Source organism: Trichoplax adhaerens, genomic scaffold (genome assembly GCF_000150275.1).
Source record: "Trichoplax adhaerens TRIADscaffold_51 genomic scaffold, whole genome shotgun sequence".
NCBI lineage: Eukaryota > Metazoa > Placozoa > Uniplacotomia > Trichoplacea > Trichoplacidae > Trichoplax > Trichoplax adhaerens.
Window position 1 is genome coordinate 23,589 of NW_002060991.1, and position 17,666 is coordinate 41,254.

The 17,666-nt window shown below is 30.5% G+C and overlaps 6 protein-coding genes across 6 annotated transcripts; 2 read left to right on the plus strand and 4 right to left on the minus strand.

Moving 5' to 3' along the window:
- Positions 1 to 2,170: 2,170 nt before the first annotated feature.
- Positions 2,171 to 3,019, minus strand: TRIADDRAFT_62441 (uncharacterized protein; the record flags this gene model as incomplete). Its single annotated transcript, XM_002118369.1, has 1 exon — positions 2,171 to 3,019. One exon carries the CDS (start codon positions 3,017 to 3,019, stop codon positions 2,171 to 2,173), a length of 849 nt encoding a protein of 282 aa, XP_002118405.1.
- A 1,734-nt stretch (positions 3,020 to 4,753) lies between these two features.
- TRIADDRAFT_62442 (uncharacterized protein) lies at positions 4,754 to 7,579 on the minus strand (the record flags this gene model as incomplete). The annotated part of the gene is made up of 3 exons (XM_002118370.1): positions 4,754 to 5,572; positions 5,771 to 7,032; positions 7,090 to 7,579. The coding sequence occupies 3 exons, from the start codon at positions 7,577 to 7,579 to the stop codon at positions 4,754 to 4,756; spliced, it is 2,571 nt and encodes an 856-aa protein (XP_002118406.1).
- A 405-nt stretch (positions 7,580 to 7,984) lies between these two features.
- TRIADDRAFT_62443 (uncharacterized protein) lies at positions 7,985 to 9,889 on the minus strand (the record flags this gene model as incomplete). Its single annotated transcript, XM_002118371.1, has 2 exons — positions 7,985 to 8,714; positions 8,790 to 9,889. The coding sequence occupies 2 exons, from the start codon at positions 9,887 to 9,889 to the stop codon at positions 7,985 to 7,987; spliced, it is 1,830 nt and encodes a 609-aa protein (XP_002118407.1).
- Positions 9,890 to 10,075: 186 nt separating this feature from the next.
- On the minus strand, positions 10,076 to 10,528 carry TRIADDRAFT_62444 (uncharacterized protein; the record flags this gene model as incomplete). The annotated part of the gene is made up of 1 exon (XM_002118372.1): positions 10,076 to 10,528. One exon carries the CDS (start codon positions 10,526 to 10,528, stop codon positions 10,076 to 10,078), a length of 453 nt encoding a protein of 150 aa, XP_002118408.1.
- Positions 10,529 to 10,779: 251 nt separating this feature from the next.
- TRIADDRAFT_62445 (uncharacterized protein) lies at positions 10,780 to 11,883 on the plus strand (the record flags this gene model as incomplete). Its single annotated transcript, XM_002118367.1, has 1 exon — positions 10,780 to 11,883. The coding sequence occupies one exon, from the start codon at positions 10,780 to 10,782 to the stop codon at positions 11,881 to 11,883; it is 1,104 nt and encodes a 367-aa protein (XP_002118403.1).
- A 1,770-nt stretch (positions 11,884 to 13,653) lies between these two features.
- Positions 13,654 to 17,538, plus strand: TRIADDRAFT_62446 (uncharacterized protein; the record flags this gene model as incomplete). Its single annotated transcript, XM_002118368.1, has 1 exon — positions 13,654 to 17,538. The coding sequence occupies one exon, from the start codon at positions 13,654 to 13,656 to the stop codon at positions 17,536 to 17,538; it is 3,885 nt and encodes a 1,294-aa protein (XP_002118404.1).
- Between the last annotated feature and the right edge of the window lie 128 nt (positions 17,539 to 17,666).

A 17,666-nucleotide genomic window follows, 5' to 3' on the forward strand; every position in this document is an offset into this window, starting at 1 on the left:
CTTCGTCAGCAAGGTGCATAGCCCACCCAAGACTGTGTGATCAAATCGAGTATCTCATTCTAGATAGAGAAGACTGGACCACGCGAAAATAATAATATAAAAAAAATCATTTAAAGAAAAAAAAGAGCCGTCGGCTTAAAAATTTTTTATATATTTCTTTGGCATATATGCTTACGCGCGCGAGAAGAAATGTAAAAAAAACTCCTGAGCCGACTATTTATTTTTTAATTCTCTTAGTTAGTTATTATATACGCGATTCGCGATTGGTCCAGGTCTCCTCTATCTCTAATAAATCTAAATAATCTGTGAAGTTTATAGTCTATGTGGAACATACATTATAAATTATGTGGAACATTTGCAATCGAATACTCAATAATATAAGACTGATTATCCGGTTTATCTTAGAAGACTCGATTTTCCCGTATATCCATGTTCCACATAGATTATGAACTTTAATCTAATCTGATTATCCGGTTTATCTAAGCCGTTTTCGACTGTTTATATGAGGGGTAATATTTGAGATTGTGTGAACAGATATTGTGAAGTTTATAATCTATGTGGAACATAGATTATAAACTATGTGGAACATACATTATAAACTATGTGGAACAAACATTATAAACTATGTGGAACATACATTATAAACTATGTGGAACATTGCTAAAATTGACGGTGAATAGGGAATTGATCAAAATTAAGAAGGCAAAGTGGAACATAAATAATTATGAAACTATGTGGAACATTTAGAGTTATAAACTATGTGGAACATTCAGAATCATAAACTGTGTGGAACACGCAAGATAGGAGATTCGGATGGATGTGGAATGTTTATGTGTAATTTCAAAGTTTATAATCTATGTGGAACATACATTATAAATTATGTGGAACATTTAGAAATGGAACACTTGATAGGGTTTTGATCAAAAATAAGCAGGTAAATTTTTTGGTTAAGCTAGTACGATATTGCCTAATCTGTTAGATAGGTCGTTTGTACAAACCAAGTAGGCAAATTTTATGTGAATATTGTGCGATATTCCCTAATATTAGAGCTAGGAGTAAAAACTATGTGGAACATAAATAATTATGAAACTATGTGGAACATTTAGAGTTATAAACTATGTGGAACATTTAGAATCATCAACTGTGTGTAACACGCAAGATACGAGATTCGGATGGATGTGGAATGTTTATGTGTAATTTCAAAGTTTATAATCTATGTGGAACATACATTATAAATTATGTGGAATATTTAGAAATGGAAGACTTGATAGGGATTTGCTCGGAATTAAGGTAGGTAAATTTTGGGTGAATATTGTGCGATAATCCCTAATCTAAGTGGGGAGATAGGATTTGATGAAAATTAAAATAGGCAAATTTTGGGTGAATATTGTACGATAATCCCTAATCTAGAATTTAAAACTATGTGGAACATGTAGCATAGATTTGGATAGAAAGATTCAAAACTATGTGGAACATATCACCACCGTAAAGTATGTGGAACATAGGATCGGATAGATTAAAGCTATGTGTGAAGATAGAGAATTGATAAAAGTGTTAATAGGCAAAATATTGTGTCATATTCCCTAATCAGGATTCAAAACTATGTGGGATATTCAAAACTATGTGGAACATTTAAAACTATGTGGAACATTCTAAAATATGTGGAACATTCAAAACTATGTGGAACATGCAACTGTCATAAACTATGTGGAACATTGTATAATTTAACATGGTCAAGTATTAGTAATACTTTATATTATGCACAGCGTATATATAACAATACACTACGCGAAGCATTGCAAGCGAGTAAACATACTGTAGGTAGACTATAAATTCAGATCAGATTGTGCATGCCTGCTTCAACGTTCTAACAGCGAATAACAGATGATATGCAACATCAAGCAACTGTTTATAACTCCTTCATTTCTATTCACAATCAACCGATGGGCTACAGAGTGGTGGTTTGTGGGATGGTCAAAGAAATTGAGAGTCTTAGTTCGAATCCTAATAACGTACAGAGAAATGAACTTGTCCAGACGTGCGGACAAGTTTAAGGATAATTAAGTTAAAAACTATCATTTAAATCTCTTTGCCTCGTACAGAGACACGTACAGAGAAATGAACTTGTCCAGACATGCGGACAAGTTTAAGGATAATTAAGTTAAAACTATTATTTGAATTTCTTGGCCTCTTTAGGATGATTTCTGAAATATCTGAGTACTGTTTTTACGTTCTTAGTAAACCATTGAAAAGGCAAATTGCACTGTGTAACCTTGGGATATTTCTCGAAGCTGTCATAAAAGTTGATGTACTCGTGTGCACGACTCTTCTTCACATGGCAATTGGAATTTATCCACTCGTTGAAGTTTCCTGAACCGTACCTCTTTTCGAGAGCGAATACAGCTTTGGCCTCATACAAATAACGGCCGTAACGGAAGGCGATGTATAAAATGAACCTATCATTTGTTTGCATCCTTTGTTCACATTCATCTATTTTCGTTTTGCAATCATCTAATGTTTTCGGTTGCACACTTAGATCAGACAGAGTCCTGATTAAACCATGAGTTGCTGGTTGCCACTTCTCATGTAACTCCTTAATAATTTCTGATTCCTGACTTCCACTGCTAGTTCTTTTTCGTTTAGTCTTTTCAATAGGCACATTAAGAAATGATATTCTGGGTATTTTAGGGATATCATCTGTGTTTATCTCCGGGAAAGCAGTTTCTAGCTTTCTCATAACTTCACTATCATTATTCATCAAGGAAACATACACATTATTGTTGTGTTTAAGACATCTTACATACAGATCTATCCAATACTTCGCGTATCCATGTATTGCTTCATTTACGATTTTTACCATATGGTGTGTGTCGTCAGTGCCTAAATAGTTCATATTTTGAAAAACAAAAAAGCTTTCTTTAATTCTGTCATAGTCTATTGATTGAACAGAATCCATCTCCATTTGTTCGTCATCATTCTCTTTTTTAAAAAGTACTTGAAGTGCTGTTTCATCATCCATATTAAAAGTAACTGCAGAGTGTGAACTTTAAAACAAATTATTAAAATTTGATCTAGTTTATGAAAGTTAAAAATGATCAAAATTGTTTGCTGATATCTACAGCATGAGCTAAGTAAATATGCAAGTCTTCAATGGAATGTGTTCGATTGTTAAATCAAATTAAACATTATTCAAATCTTCGATAGGAATCCATGAATTAAAATTATTAGAATAGCCCTTCCATTTAACTAATGCTAATCTCTTCTTTTTATCTTTCCTGATTACCCTTTCAATGCGATATTTATCTTGTTTAGTTTTCTGCAATTCAGGCTCATAAAATGATCCTTCAATAGGTTCATCATTGAGATCTTTCAACTTATATGTAATAGGATCGGTTTGCTGGATTGATTCTATAACAAAAATTTCCTCTGTCCAATTGGGCGTGTAACCCTTGTCAAACACTTTTCTTTTATACTTTGAAATTCGCACTCTGTCACCAACTTTAAATTTCGTTTTTTTACTTAAAGATTCAATGTTTCCATACAAATTGTGCCATGTTTGAATCTCATTTACTATCTTACTACCTTCCACTGGAGTCATTTTGATACTACTGTGTTCCGAATTATTATACTGTTCAATGAGTTTCTGTAAAATATCAATGTATTTGTTAGTATTTTTGGCGCTAAAATGTTTCCACATTCGTTCCTTCAACGTTCTGTTAAATCTCTCAATAACAACTGCTTTTCCTTCATTATACGTACTGTAGCGCTCAATATTACAATCGTTCAACATCTTGTCAACAACTCTATTATAAAACTCGGATCCTTGATCAACCCATAACTTAATTGGCTTTCTATGACTAGATTTAATGATCTTATCAAATGCTTCAGCTATACTATTACCTGTTTTATCTTTTACAAGTACACTCCAAGCATATTTACTAAAAATGTCAATTACGTTAAGTAAATATTTGTAACCACTATTGTATTTTGCAAATTCCTGCATATCAACAAGATCAGCTGACCAAATGTCATCAATTCCATTCACTCTTACACGACGCTTAGGAAAGTTCCTTCTGATTGGTTTATGCAGTTCATTAGCTAATTGAGTAGACCAATCGACATCTTTATTACCAAAGCCTGTAATACTTTTATCAAATCTGGCCTTGATAGCACCACACGAAATACACTTACTCTTTACAATTATTCTATTATTTTCGGTTTCCACATGTAATATACTATCAGGAATAGAATCAGTATATTTTCTTTCTCGAATGCAATATGACAGCATCGCGTATACTATATTATTTAATAAAATTAGCAAACTGTTTTATCAACCGCTCATTAAAAGTTGTCGGTTTTTGTTCATAGTCTAGTAAAATATCAAGAGGTTTATTATTGTAATAACGTTTTATTAAATAGTAACAACAATAATATCCACACATAACTGAATTGATGTTTTGTATTTGTGATCGATTATACACTATCCCTTTCTTAGCTGTTTTTAAATATGATAGTATTTCACTTGGAGGATATAATCCAAATGAATCAAAATACTCAACATCATTGCTGTGTAGGTCACAATAATAACAAACCCAATGTGTTCCTGGTCCCGCAAAATAATCCTGCATGTTAACTACTCCACACTCACTTTTCAACATAGCCTTGGGTAGCATGTCTTTTGAAGAAACACCCCGAAAGTTTTTTATCTTATATTTCTTCATGATGTGATCAATTTCGATATTACTTAATGGTTTTATCGTTGTATCCATCTTCCTACGTATGGAGGAGTCTGTAAATGTCCCGGAACATGCATCCCTTTTGGAATATATATTGATTTGCCTTTTTTTATAGATTTTTTTTTTTTTAACCCTTTACCTTTTTTGGGGATTGTTCCAGGTAATGTTACACCTCTCCCAGCTATTCCACTAATAACAGCAGGTAAAATACCAGCTAATAAAGCACCAATAAATCCACCATTTTTGGCTACTTGAGTTTTAGACAATTTGATATCACAACCAGTGTTCTTCAATTTAGCTTTATTAATTTTATTAATTTGTCGACGTGTTAGATATAATTTATCAGGTCCAGTTAAATCAGAGCGAGATAAACGAATTGTGCATCCTTTCTTAGCATTTATTGCCGATTTTAATTTCTGCTTCTGTGATGGTGAAATATTTACTCCATATTCTGAATAAGGCATCTTATATATATTACTACTAGATAAAAAACCTCTTCCACCAGTTGCTTTATGAGTAGCTCCAGAAATAGCACCTGTAGCTGCGGCCATTGCTAACTTTGGTACCACACTTTTTATTACTTTAGGAGCTGCTTTAGCTATAGCAGGAACAGCTGCACGAATTAGACCCATTAAAGCACCTAAGAAACCTGCTTGTTTTGATACTTGATTTCGGCTTAATTTTAGTATAACACTCTTATTATTTTTTCTAGCTTTAATAACTTTATTATGTTGCGTTAAAGTCAATCCTAAATTATCGTTACCTTGTAACTGATGTGATAATAGTCTTATAGTTATTGCTTTATTATGTTGATAGGCTTTAGAAATAGCATTTTTCTGAGAATTTGTTAAAGTGAATCCAGTGTTTATATAGGAATTCATTATAATATAGGTTTATACAATAACATTCATTCTTCCTCCTAATCCATGTAGTTGCAAATATCTATCAGTCAAGACAACTGCATAAACATAATATGGTACATCATTACTGTTATTATTGATACTTTTAAAATTTTTCCCTAATGTCCATTTTACTTCAATATCTGCTGGACTATTTTTTAATCGTTCATTATGCTTAGATACATCGAAATGGAATATAGGATACAAATTTGCCCAATCTTCAGCAGATAACTGTGAACCAGTATCTGTATCTTGATATTTATGGACTGCCTCCATAAACATCATATAAGGTCGACTATAATTTCTATTCGACGGATGAAAGTTACATTCTATCTCTCTTTCAGTGTATTGAATCGAGTTTATTCTAGCTGAAATACGTCTTACATCTGCATTATCAAATATCATGTTATTCATCGTTTGATTATTTTCTCGTTCAGTAGATTGAAATACAATGAAAATATGACGTGGTAATTCTGTTCCAGGCTGTGTAGTAATTCTCCAGGTAGGAGATGTTTGATTAGCTGCATATTGTGTCATATAAACTTTAACTTGCTCAAAGTAAAGATTACTAATGTGTCCACTAACAAGTTTGGCCTCTAACTGGCTAGCTACTTCTAATGATGGAGTTACTTTAGGCATCCACATTGAAACATGTGATATTTTAAATTTTCCGTCATCAATATTACTATCTTTTAAAATGTAGTTAGCTGTGGCAGCCCTATCGAGTTGTAAAGTATGTTTAACACCTCTAAATACTGTATCGACATCTTTACAGAATCCAAATATAGAACTTAGAGGTATTAAAAGTGATATTTGTTTATCACCTGTTGTTAATAGTTGTCTTGCATGAAATCCTCTGTTATATTGAGGATTTGTGACTAATTTCATATCTCGAATTTGTTTAGCTTTTACAGTAACAACATCACTAGCTATGCTCACTGGGAATGACTCTGTCATATCAAATTCTGTCATATTTGGTTTACCTGTAGCTGTATCACGGTACCACAACATATTAGTTGCAATACTTCTACTGTAATCATCACTATACATGACTAAGTTTAAAATTGTAGATGCATATGGGAGCCAATCGTTGATTTCTTCAACCGTATGATTATTAATTTGATATTGAGCACTTCTAAAAAGTGATAAGCCGTTATTCACTAATGTTACAGCATCATCTGCATTATACAATGATCCACTATCTTTCGTTAAGTTTCCTCGTATTTCTATTACTGCTTTATGAGGCAATAGATAGACATCTTCATCTCTAGTTTCAATCAAATAACTTCCTTTATCCATATCAGTATCTCGTGGCAGATACTCTATATATTCAAATTCTACAATTGAATTGTCTGCATGATTAGGCTCATCTATTCTTAGATATTGACTCACTAATTCTGACATTAATATATATTATGGTTATATAATTTAAATTATACGTTCAAATCCCTTACCAGTCTTAACACCCGAACCAGATAAAATATTTGATAGTATAGCTCGAGATTTATCATTCAAAACTTTTCTAACTTGTGGATTGGTCGATAAATTAGTGACGTTATCTTTGATTCGATTTCGGAAAGTCTGCATTAAATTTTTAGTAGTTTTCTTATCAGCCTTTTCAATTTGCTTGATGACCGCTTTATCTTCATTTATAATATTTTTTACTACCTGATCACCTAATTTCTTCGCTTGCGAAGTTATTGTTTGTTTACTAGCTTGGATTGCCTTATCGCCTAGCTTCTTCGCTTGCGACGTGATTGTCTGTTTACCAGCTTGGATTGCCTTATTACCTAGTGGTTTTAAAGCCTTTTTAATAGGTGTTATCTTATTCTTAACAATTTTGCTACCTATCGAAATAACTTTCTTAGCGCGATCAAATAGATTACCCAATAAATTACCACCAATAATTTTTTTCTTGAAATATTGTTCTCTTTGTAATAACATCAATATATATATATATTATTTTATTTTACCCACAAGAAGTATTAATTGTTTATATCAGGTCCTAATATTCAATCTACTACAATATGTACGTATCTCGATGTAAAATTTCTATACTCTTTTTTCTTTAAGAAATCAACATAAAAGGCTTTATCATCACTCATATATATATATCCTGATGGCGTCCTCTTTTTTTTTAGAACTTCCATTAGAAAGGTATCTCCATTGTGACGCTTAAGTAGAACTATATCCTTATTACTCTTTCGTATTAATTTATTCTTGAGAAATTGAATAACAGTCTGAATCATACTTCTTAAGCGGTCAATAAAGTAATGCAGTGGATTGCCAGTGTTTTTTTTATCAGATTTTTTTCCTCGCATCATATATATATATATATGTTATATTAATTTATAACTCCTTGATGTGGAGGTAATAGGTAACTCGTTCGTTATTTAAGTCAACTAAATTACCATCTTGATCTGTTACTTTAAATGTAACACTATTTATTGCACTCATTACTTTCATCGAATTGTACATTTTCTGAAATGGTCGTACTTGTAATAGACTACCTGGTGGGACATTTGGTGATGTACAATGTATCAAATCTCCACTCTTTCCATTGATGTAGGAACCATCTACAAGACTACAATGTATTTCAATAGTGTTAATACTTGTTATGTTAACAATCTGATCGCTATGATGTTTTCCATTTCCAGATATTATCCTTGAATTAAAACCTAGGATATCTCTAAAAGTATTATCTATTGTGAAATCCAATTTGTAATTATTTTTTAATTCGATCTCAGACTTAAATGTATTATAATTTGGTGAAATGTTAACATGAAACAAGTTTTCGTCTCCAGATGTATTGGCAGGGATGTAATCGTTATTTTCTTTCATGATATTTTGTATCGCTTTCTGAATATCGACTACATTATATGCTCCTGGAGGAATGATGGTATTTTTCCAAACTTTTCCGTTAAAATATTTAAATTTATTGTTCTTTGATGTAATATTGTACCAAGAATACCAAATTTCAGCAGCAATGAGAGCTACTTTATAAATCTTTTTTATGTCAAGTAACAGAGGAGGATTAAAATATGTCGTAAAATTTTCGTCTTTTCCTATTGCCTTTTTACTATCAAAGAATAATGTTGTCTCAAATACCATTATATTATAATGTTATATAAAACTATTATGAATCTTTTCATACTGTTCTTTAGTAATTATGTTATCATTATACAATATATCAATTATATTTATGGCCTCATTATTTAATTGTTGATTACTATTTCCTGCTTCCTTCGCTCCTAAAATTACCTCTAGTCGATTACATAACTGATCTGGATTACTATAGTGCTTATATTGTATTTTTTCAGTATTCGACGATTTATTGTCACGGCCAATCTTGGTTTTCATGCTTCTACTGTTCATAGGTACACCAGATAATTCCACAAGCTTAGTAAATAATTTTTGAGCCTTATCGCTATATGTCTTTTTAGGATTGTACCTCTTCGTTAATAAATCATAAAATGTATTATCAAATTTCCTGCTAAGCACTTTTCGTCCATTGTGATCATAAGCTTCTAGTTTCATTTGTATCAGTTTATTTGGATCTATATATAAATCACCAAAATACGAATTATTAGCTAATGAATAAGGATCTCTCATAGTATGTTTTACATTTTTTTTTATAGATATTCCGTACCCTGATTGTGATCCTTCTTCTCGTATTGGATCTAACTGTTGCAAATTCTTTTCACGAACTACTGCTAAATATTTACTTAGAGTTAGTTGTTCTTGTTTTACTATTTGGTATTTAACAGAGTTATTTTTTCTAGATGCATGAGTAGCTTGTGCTGTTAAACTGTTAATTTTTCTTCTAATAGATTTTATATCTTGAGGTTTGCTTAATGTGGGATCAAAACCATTTTTTTTTATAGTCTCGATTTCTTGAGGGTTAAATCTTCCTTGAAGGCCATCTTGGGAATGACTGTCCAACCATTGTTGCACTGAACTGTCTTCAGACTGTCGTTGTGATATGGTACTACTAAGTGATTCAATATTACTAGATAATGCTTCTTGATTTTTTTGTAACTGCTCAAGAAGTTTATCCTGTCGATTATCTTCTTTTTTTTGAACTTCTTCAATTTTCTTTACAACAGGTTTTTGTAATTTTGTAGTAGATTCTTGGAATGATTGCTCGTTTAATTTTTGGTTTAGTTGTTGCTGTTTTAATATTGATCTATTCTTAAGAAAAGTATTAATTACTCTCTTTCTATCTTCCACTGTCTCTATCGTGTCAAAAGGCATATGTATATAGTATATATATTAAAGTTAGATAAAATTACATATAATGTAAAAATATACTAAATATTTTATTCAAACTATATATAAGATTGTAATTTTGCAGTAAGTTACAGTAAAAATTTCGTAAGATAATGTAAAAAATATATCGTATTCATTTTACACTCTAGCATTTATCTTATAAGATATATATTATGGTACATAGAAACCATCGAATCCCTTACGATAAATTTCTGGAATATACTTTGTGTTTTTATCAATAACCATAAATGTGTATGGTTGTTCTGTTGCTTCTATGTAGATATTTTTAAACTCACTTTTACTAATACCTTTGGCATGATCTTCTGTAATATTTCTAATATCTCTATTATCTAATCCACCAAACAGAATAAAGCATTTAGTATTTCTTCTAATATATTTAGGAACATCATAGTAACTTTGGGTCAAGTAGATACAATTACAATTTTTGTTTCTACTTAAACTAAAATATTCCTTAATTTTGTTCATGTTTTTAGAATCAATTTTTATATCATCGAAAACAATTACTTTCTGCATCTCTGAATCTAGCTCCTCTACTGGTATTACCTCTTCAGGATTCTCAATGCTCAATGTATAATGTTCATCATCTAATTCACTATTTAACATATCATAGAATGACTGCAATAATTCATACTTTTCCTGATCTGGATTAATAGTGTATACAACACAATCATCATAGTTTAACCATTGCATCAACATATTCAGTAATAAATTTGTTTTACCTTGACCAGTACTTCCAACTATCAAATAGTGACAATCAGGTAATAGAAAGTGATGTTTATATATTACTCCAACTCCTTTTTTGTCGTCAAAATTGATTATATCCATATTTTATATAATATATATGTATATTATAAATGAGTTATACAATCTTTGGTACTTTACATAATCAGCATAATGAGGTTATAAAAGTTCGTGGACTCAAAGGTAATGGATATAAAATTAATGATGATGGTGATTACGATTTAGAAAGCAAAAGATTGACGAATTTATCATCAAATGTAGTGGATGACTCAGATGCGACAAATAAACAATACGTTGACAGTAGAATTGATACAAAAGTTTCTAAATCAGGGGATGTATTATATGGAAATTTGGATATGAATAAGAACTGTATCAAAAATTTACATGACATAGATCCGAATGATGACGGTGCAATTGCAATAAATAAAAGATATCTAGAAACTTATTATCTTGATAAAAGGTCTTTTATGATGAATAAATATTTTTCTGGAATACCAGTTGAAGATTTGTCGTTATTTTTTTTACCTAATATTAACTTATGCGAAGTTTACAAAAAAGATAAATGTATGAGTTTACTAGATCCTATCAATCAAATTAAATTAGTTCAAAATGTTAAATTAAAACAACCTTCTTACTTAATTGATCAAGAACATATACCTTATATCGCATTTGACGGAAAAAATAATTCCATGGCAGGTGAATTAAAATATGAAACTATGAATCATCATGGGGCTACTACGTTCTTCTTAGTTGTTGCTACTAAGGGATTAAAAAATCAAACTCAATTTAGCTGGAGCGTTAAGAATCGAAACGGTGGTTATAATATCAACAAGAGATTAGGAGTTCATTTGCCATGGTCTGATGGTACTACATATATAGATCATGGGTCAGTTAATAATTACAGAATGCAATATAAAGATAGTACATTAACAGATGAGATGATTAATAAAATAGTTCTTTGGAGCTATAGATGCACTGGTAAAAGAGCATCGTTATGGTTAAATCAAAATCATCTATATTCTGAAGATGAAAAACATATTTCATCTGATCTGTTTGATACAGGAATATTTACCCTAGGGAATGGTTATCATGTCTCAGAACATTGTAGTATGGATTTCTATGGTCTGTTATTCTATAACAGAGCTTTGACTGATGAGGAAATGAATAAAATGCAAATATATTTGAGAACATTTTTCAAATTTAATTATGTGGATTAATATTATAGACGCATAATGGAAAACAAAGTGGATAACATATTTAACTTCAATAGTATATCTGATCAATTATCATCTGAAGAAATAGATTTCTTGAAAAAATTGTATGCTTACTATCATAAGAAAACATGGTGTTATAAACGTGCATATAAATACCTTAAACATAAGGACTTATTTTTGAGTGTCTCTGCTATTTTCTTAACAGCATTAGGTGGAGCTGTATCAGCAGCAACAATAAATTTTATTCCCTTACCAACTATATCACTGGTAGGTATCGTCTTACATGGGTATAATAAAAAGAAAAATTATAAAAAAAGAATAGAGCTATGTAAATTTGCTTATACAAGCTATCAAAAAGTTTTGATTGATTTACGAAGTTATTTAAGGGGAGATCAATATGATTCTGATCAGGTAATTCATCATCTTAATTGGATAGATAAGGAAATAACAGATTTATGTCCTCCTATAGATGATTACTATAACAAACGCTATGATAAATATCATATTATTAATTAATAGAATCTTTCTATTGATTAATCATCTATGAAATGATTGAAAATTGTATGGCATAACATATATGTTTATGTCGATGGTAGAAATTCCCATCTATTCACCTCACATACTGCTTTCCATATATTTTCATAATGGTTTAGTGTCGCCTTAGACTTTGGAAGTTTACATTGTGAAGCTATGTCAGCCCTATGCAATATAATAAGTAGTTTATGAAAGATATACATTGTATTAATATATCTCTTTCTATTCATCCCTTTTAATATTTCCGATAGCGATATATTAGCTTCTTCGAAGTATCTTAGAAACTCTCCTAGCTGAAAATCTTTTAATTGAAGTTGATTTAGCTTATTCATTATATGATATTTTCGATGATAAATACTACGTTTTTTCTTTACATACGTATGGTTATATTCAGGTACAAAGATGTAACCGTAATGACATCCACATTTGATACATAAATATTCAGTCCCAGTTTGTTCTATAATAGTATCACATTTTCACAAGTCCATGGTGTATTCTTAACATCAAAACGAGGACATTCACATCCATAATCAAATATTTCACCACATTTCAAGCAGAAATCATCAAGAGTAAATTTTTTTCTATCTTTCCTCGACGACTATTTAAAAGAATTAAGATCTGACTTTTAAAAAGTCAGATAATGGAAAATCCATTACATATAATGATTTACATACGATGTCGACGTATCTGTCGTCATCAGATGAATCAATATCGTCATTCGAATTACTATCGTCTGGGATATCAGAATCATGATTAGATAAATCGTTATTAATTTTCGGATGTAAATTTTCTGCTTCTTTTTTTTTGGCTCTCTTTGAAACAACTATCTGGTATTTCATCAACATAATCGAATTTGTATTTCTTACCATCAACTTTAGATTTACCAGATTTACAGCGGTTAGTCTTATCACAAGACATTTTAATAATGCCACAATTAATACCTAACTTTTTTTGACAGTTATATATGGAATGATAATATGATACCTCATCTGTATCAATACAAGTTGCTTTTATCTTCTTCACATTCTCGTGATTTTTTGAAACAAATGAATAATCCCGGTTTTTTACTGACTTTGTACAATGTTTCATTTTTATATATATAGTGTTCATAAAATATTCTTTAAGCATTAGCTATGATACATTGAAATACATAATGATACACAATGTTTTTCAGTAAATTTACAAAGAAATTGCTTAAAGAAATGCTTAAAGAAATTTTTATATATATAATATATAGAAATGCAAAAGAAGGAATTGAAAAAATTATCGAAAAAAGAGTTAACAAACATTGTATCGAGTAGATCACATAACACCAAATCCACTAAACGTACTAAACCTATTAAATTAAAAGAAGGTTATGAGATTAATCCTACGACTGGTAGACAAATTAAAATCAATGGTCCAACATATAGAAAGATCCATAATAAATCAAAAGAAGGTTATGTGATTAATCCTAAGACAGGTAGGCAAATTAAAATCAATGGTTCAACGTATAGGAAGATCCATAATAAATCAAAAGAAGGTTATGAGATTAATCCTAAGACAGGCAGATTTATTAAAATTGATGGTCTGGTTCATAGACGGATGAGAAAAGAAATGCAACAAGAAATAAAAATGAAGGAGCCAGAAATATATTCTATGACCGTTTTGTTATTTAGACGAGTAGATGAATCTAGTAAGATGAAAAAAATTGCCTTCACAAGTAAGGATGGATATCGTTATATTTTGATTGCGAAACGTATTCTTAACATATCAATGAAAAAATGTATCGATCTCTATCTTAACAAACGAATTTACAGGAAAGAGGATGGTAAATATAACGAACAGTTCACTGAACTTATTGATCAATTGATATCTTCAATAGATTTTGAAGAATTATGGGATAAATGTGGTCATTATACCGATTGTATTATAATAAAATCTGCTTCGAAATGTCCTAATCTGGGTGAAAATGTTGACGTATTAGAGGAGGAATTACATCTTACAAATACAGAAATGGGTGTTTATGATAAATATCTTAACTTTGATCTAAATCAAGAAGTTCTATCAGATACACGAGCTAATAGCTGTTTTGTGAATTTGATTGTTAGCAAATTTGAGGCTGCATTTGGTAAAGTTAGGAAAGATGGAACAAAGTATTATAGATTTAATCTGACTCATGAAAGCCTATGTGAGATTTGTGGTATCAATTATCAAGAAGATAATATAGGCTTGTCTGTAAATAAATCACTTGCATTCTTTAAGAAATTTAGGATCGGATTATGTGTGTATGGGCCATTTGGACGACTATTAAAGTACAGTCCAGAACATCCAAATAAAAAAATAAATCCGAGAAATTTGTACATCTATATTCACAACAAACATTGCTATGAAATCAATAATAATATCAAAAAATTCGAACAGGTTGTTTGGCGACCAAATGATGATGTCTCATCTGAATTAAAATCTTTGAAGGTTTCAAATGAATACTATATCAGAGATACGAATATCCACACAAATAGAGCACTATTTATTGATGACTGTGAACAGATGATAAGATATCTAGATGATAAAGATAATGATGAAATAAAACTTGTAACATTTGTATATAACGAAGATACACTAGATACTTTCTTGTTTGAGATTATTGAGAAAATGAATTATACACCTGAGATTAATTTCAATTATGGTAAAATAATGACACTAAAATTAAAATATAACAAAATAATAGCAGTAATAACGGCTCCTGATATTAAACAAAATGATGTTGATATGGAAATTGACGAAAAAAGTTACGAAACATTTCATAAAGTGGATGATGAATTTTACAAAGGTTTATTACAAAAAAATCATTTGTCGTGCTATAATCAGACTATTATGGACCTTGAAAATGTGTTGAAAATATCACCAATGGGCGGTTATTTTGATAATTGCATGGTATATAATGAGCTGTTAGGAATAGATAGTAGAAAGGCTTATACTAGTGATTTTATGAACATTGAATTTTATCCTGTCTTTAACCATTTCGATGTGTGGCAGAGTTACGATGGACATGCAGTTGAAGACTATACACAGTATATCGTTGAAACTAAACGTTGCCATCCTATTCTGTTTAATGCAAAATTTTCTAGATGTTACGGGATAAAGTTAAATAAAATAAGATTTAATGATGTAGAAATTCTTTACTATAGAAGACCTTCGAATTTAGTCAAAAGTAATAGCGAGCACCTTGTGAAGGCTGTCTATGAATCTGACCTGCCTCTTGATTGTAAGAAATTCATCGTTAACAAAAATTTAGGGCTAATAGAAAAGAAGAGAAATGTAAAAACAATTACAAAGGTCTTTAAAAATTACGATGAGGCATTCTATTATCAAAACTCGTTAGATAATGGCCAGATTTATACGATTACGGGAAACAGCATAAATACAGAATTGGAAGAGTTAGAAGAAGAAGAGAAGAATAAATTGTATTTGCTATGTATATCTGAAGAAAGAACTTTAATTAATGGATTTTTACCAATTAAAGAACTTGTATATGATATCAGATCTATTAAAAATTATATGACGTATAAAAAATTAATTCGTGCTAATATTGAAGTTCGTGGCATTAAGACTGATAGTCTGCTAATTGACAATAGTAGGGATAATAAATCCAAAGTGAAAAAGCTCTTTGATTTCAGCAATAAAATTGGCTGTTTTAAACTCGAGACATGTAATTATTTAATAGATAAGAAATTACAATGGATCGAAAATGAATTACCGCAAATTGCACAAATAACTATCACAGAGCATGAGATTAAAGATGAAAGAGACACGGATGAGATTAATAATGTGTTTAAAAAATATAACACATTTATTAAAGGATCATTACCTGGTGTTGGTAAAACAACTTGTGCCAAAATGAATCCGTATATAAAAACTCTTTTTGTTAGTCCTTATAATAAACTGTGCCAGGAGTTACGAAAAAGTAGTCACGATGCGGTAACTCTAAATATGTTACTTGGAATTGGAATCGATGATAAACACATAAAAATGAAAAACTTTAACATTGAGCCATATGATTGTATCGTTTTTGATGAGATTTTATTATATAATCCCTATCAACTGTATTTAATTAAAATGTTCATGAAAAAGAATGCTGAAAAAAGATATTTATGTACTGGTGATGTTGATCAAAGAAAGCCATTTACTTTCGGTACAAACAATATCAAAGATCAAAATAATTATCAGTTGTGGTGCTTAAATCAAATGTTCCCACATCAACTGACGTTAAGCGAAAATAAACGTTTGAATAAGAGCTCTGATAAGAGAAAGCTAATTGTGCTTAAGAGGGATATTTTTGATCTTAATAAGGACGTTATTTCTACTTTTAAACGCCATGGAATCAAAGTTGTTAAGACCATGAAAGAAGTAACAACGATAAAAAATATTTGTTTGTTTAATTTTAGGTGTGACCAGGTTAATAAACACGTCGCTAAGAATGTAGTCGAAAGAGCTGGATTTTATAGCGGTTTAGAACTTGTTTGTAAAAAGCACTATAAGAATAAAAATGATCGGCTGTATGTTAACTATCATTATGTTTTAAAATCGATTGGAGATAAGTATTTTGTCGTGAACGAGCCAGTTGAGAACAAAGATATTCGACTGGACGTTGATAAATTGAAATATTTCAAACTTCCGTATGCTAATACATGCGATTCAGTACAACGTCTCACAATAAAGGACAAAATTACCATATTTGATTGCAATACGCCCTATGTGGATCGCTACTTTATTTGGACTGCATTAACACGAGGCACAAATTTAAAAAATGTTCAGATATATGAACATTCACCGGAAGAAATTATGTCTTTAAACGAATCTTGGGTAAAACTTTACTTTAAGAATAAGATAGAGGATTACAGATCACAAGATAGGGCAGCGGGTAGAAAAAATGATAAGGATTACATAGATATTGATTGGATTCAGTTACAACTCGAAAAGTGCACGTCATGTCTTCTATGTAATACATTATTTGAAGCTATGATTAATCCGGATAATAACATTAATTCTAACATTACAGTTGATAGAATTGATAATAAACTACCACATGTTAAGAGTAATTGTAGGTTAATGTGCCTTGATTGCAATGTGAGAAAGCGTTAGAAACGATAAAGATTTCTAAATTTGAAAGGGCATTTACTTTCTGTCCCCCTTTGGTATATCTTGTCTTGGTCCTTTCTTGCTTTCTCTACATTTCTTAATAGCAGCTATAGCTTGTGCTCATTTCATAT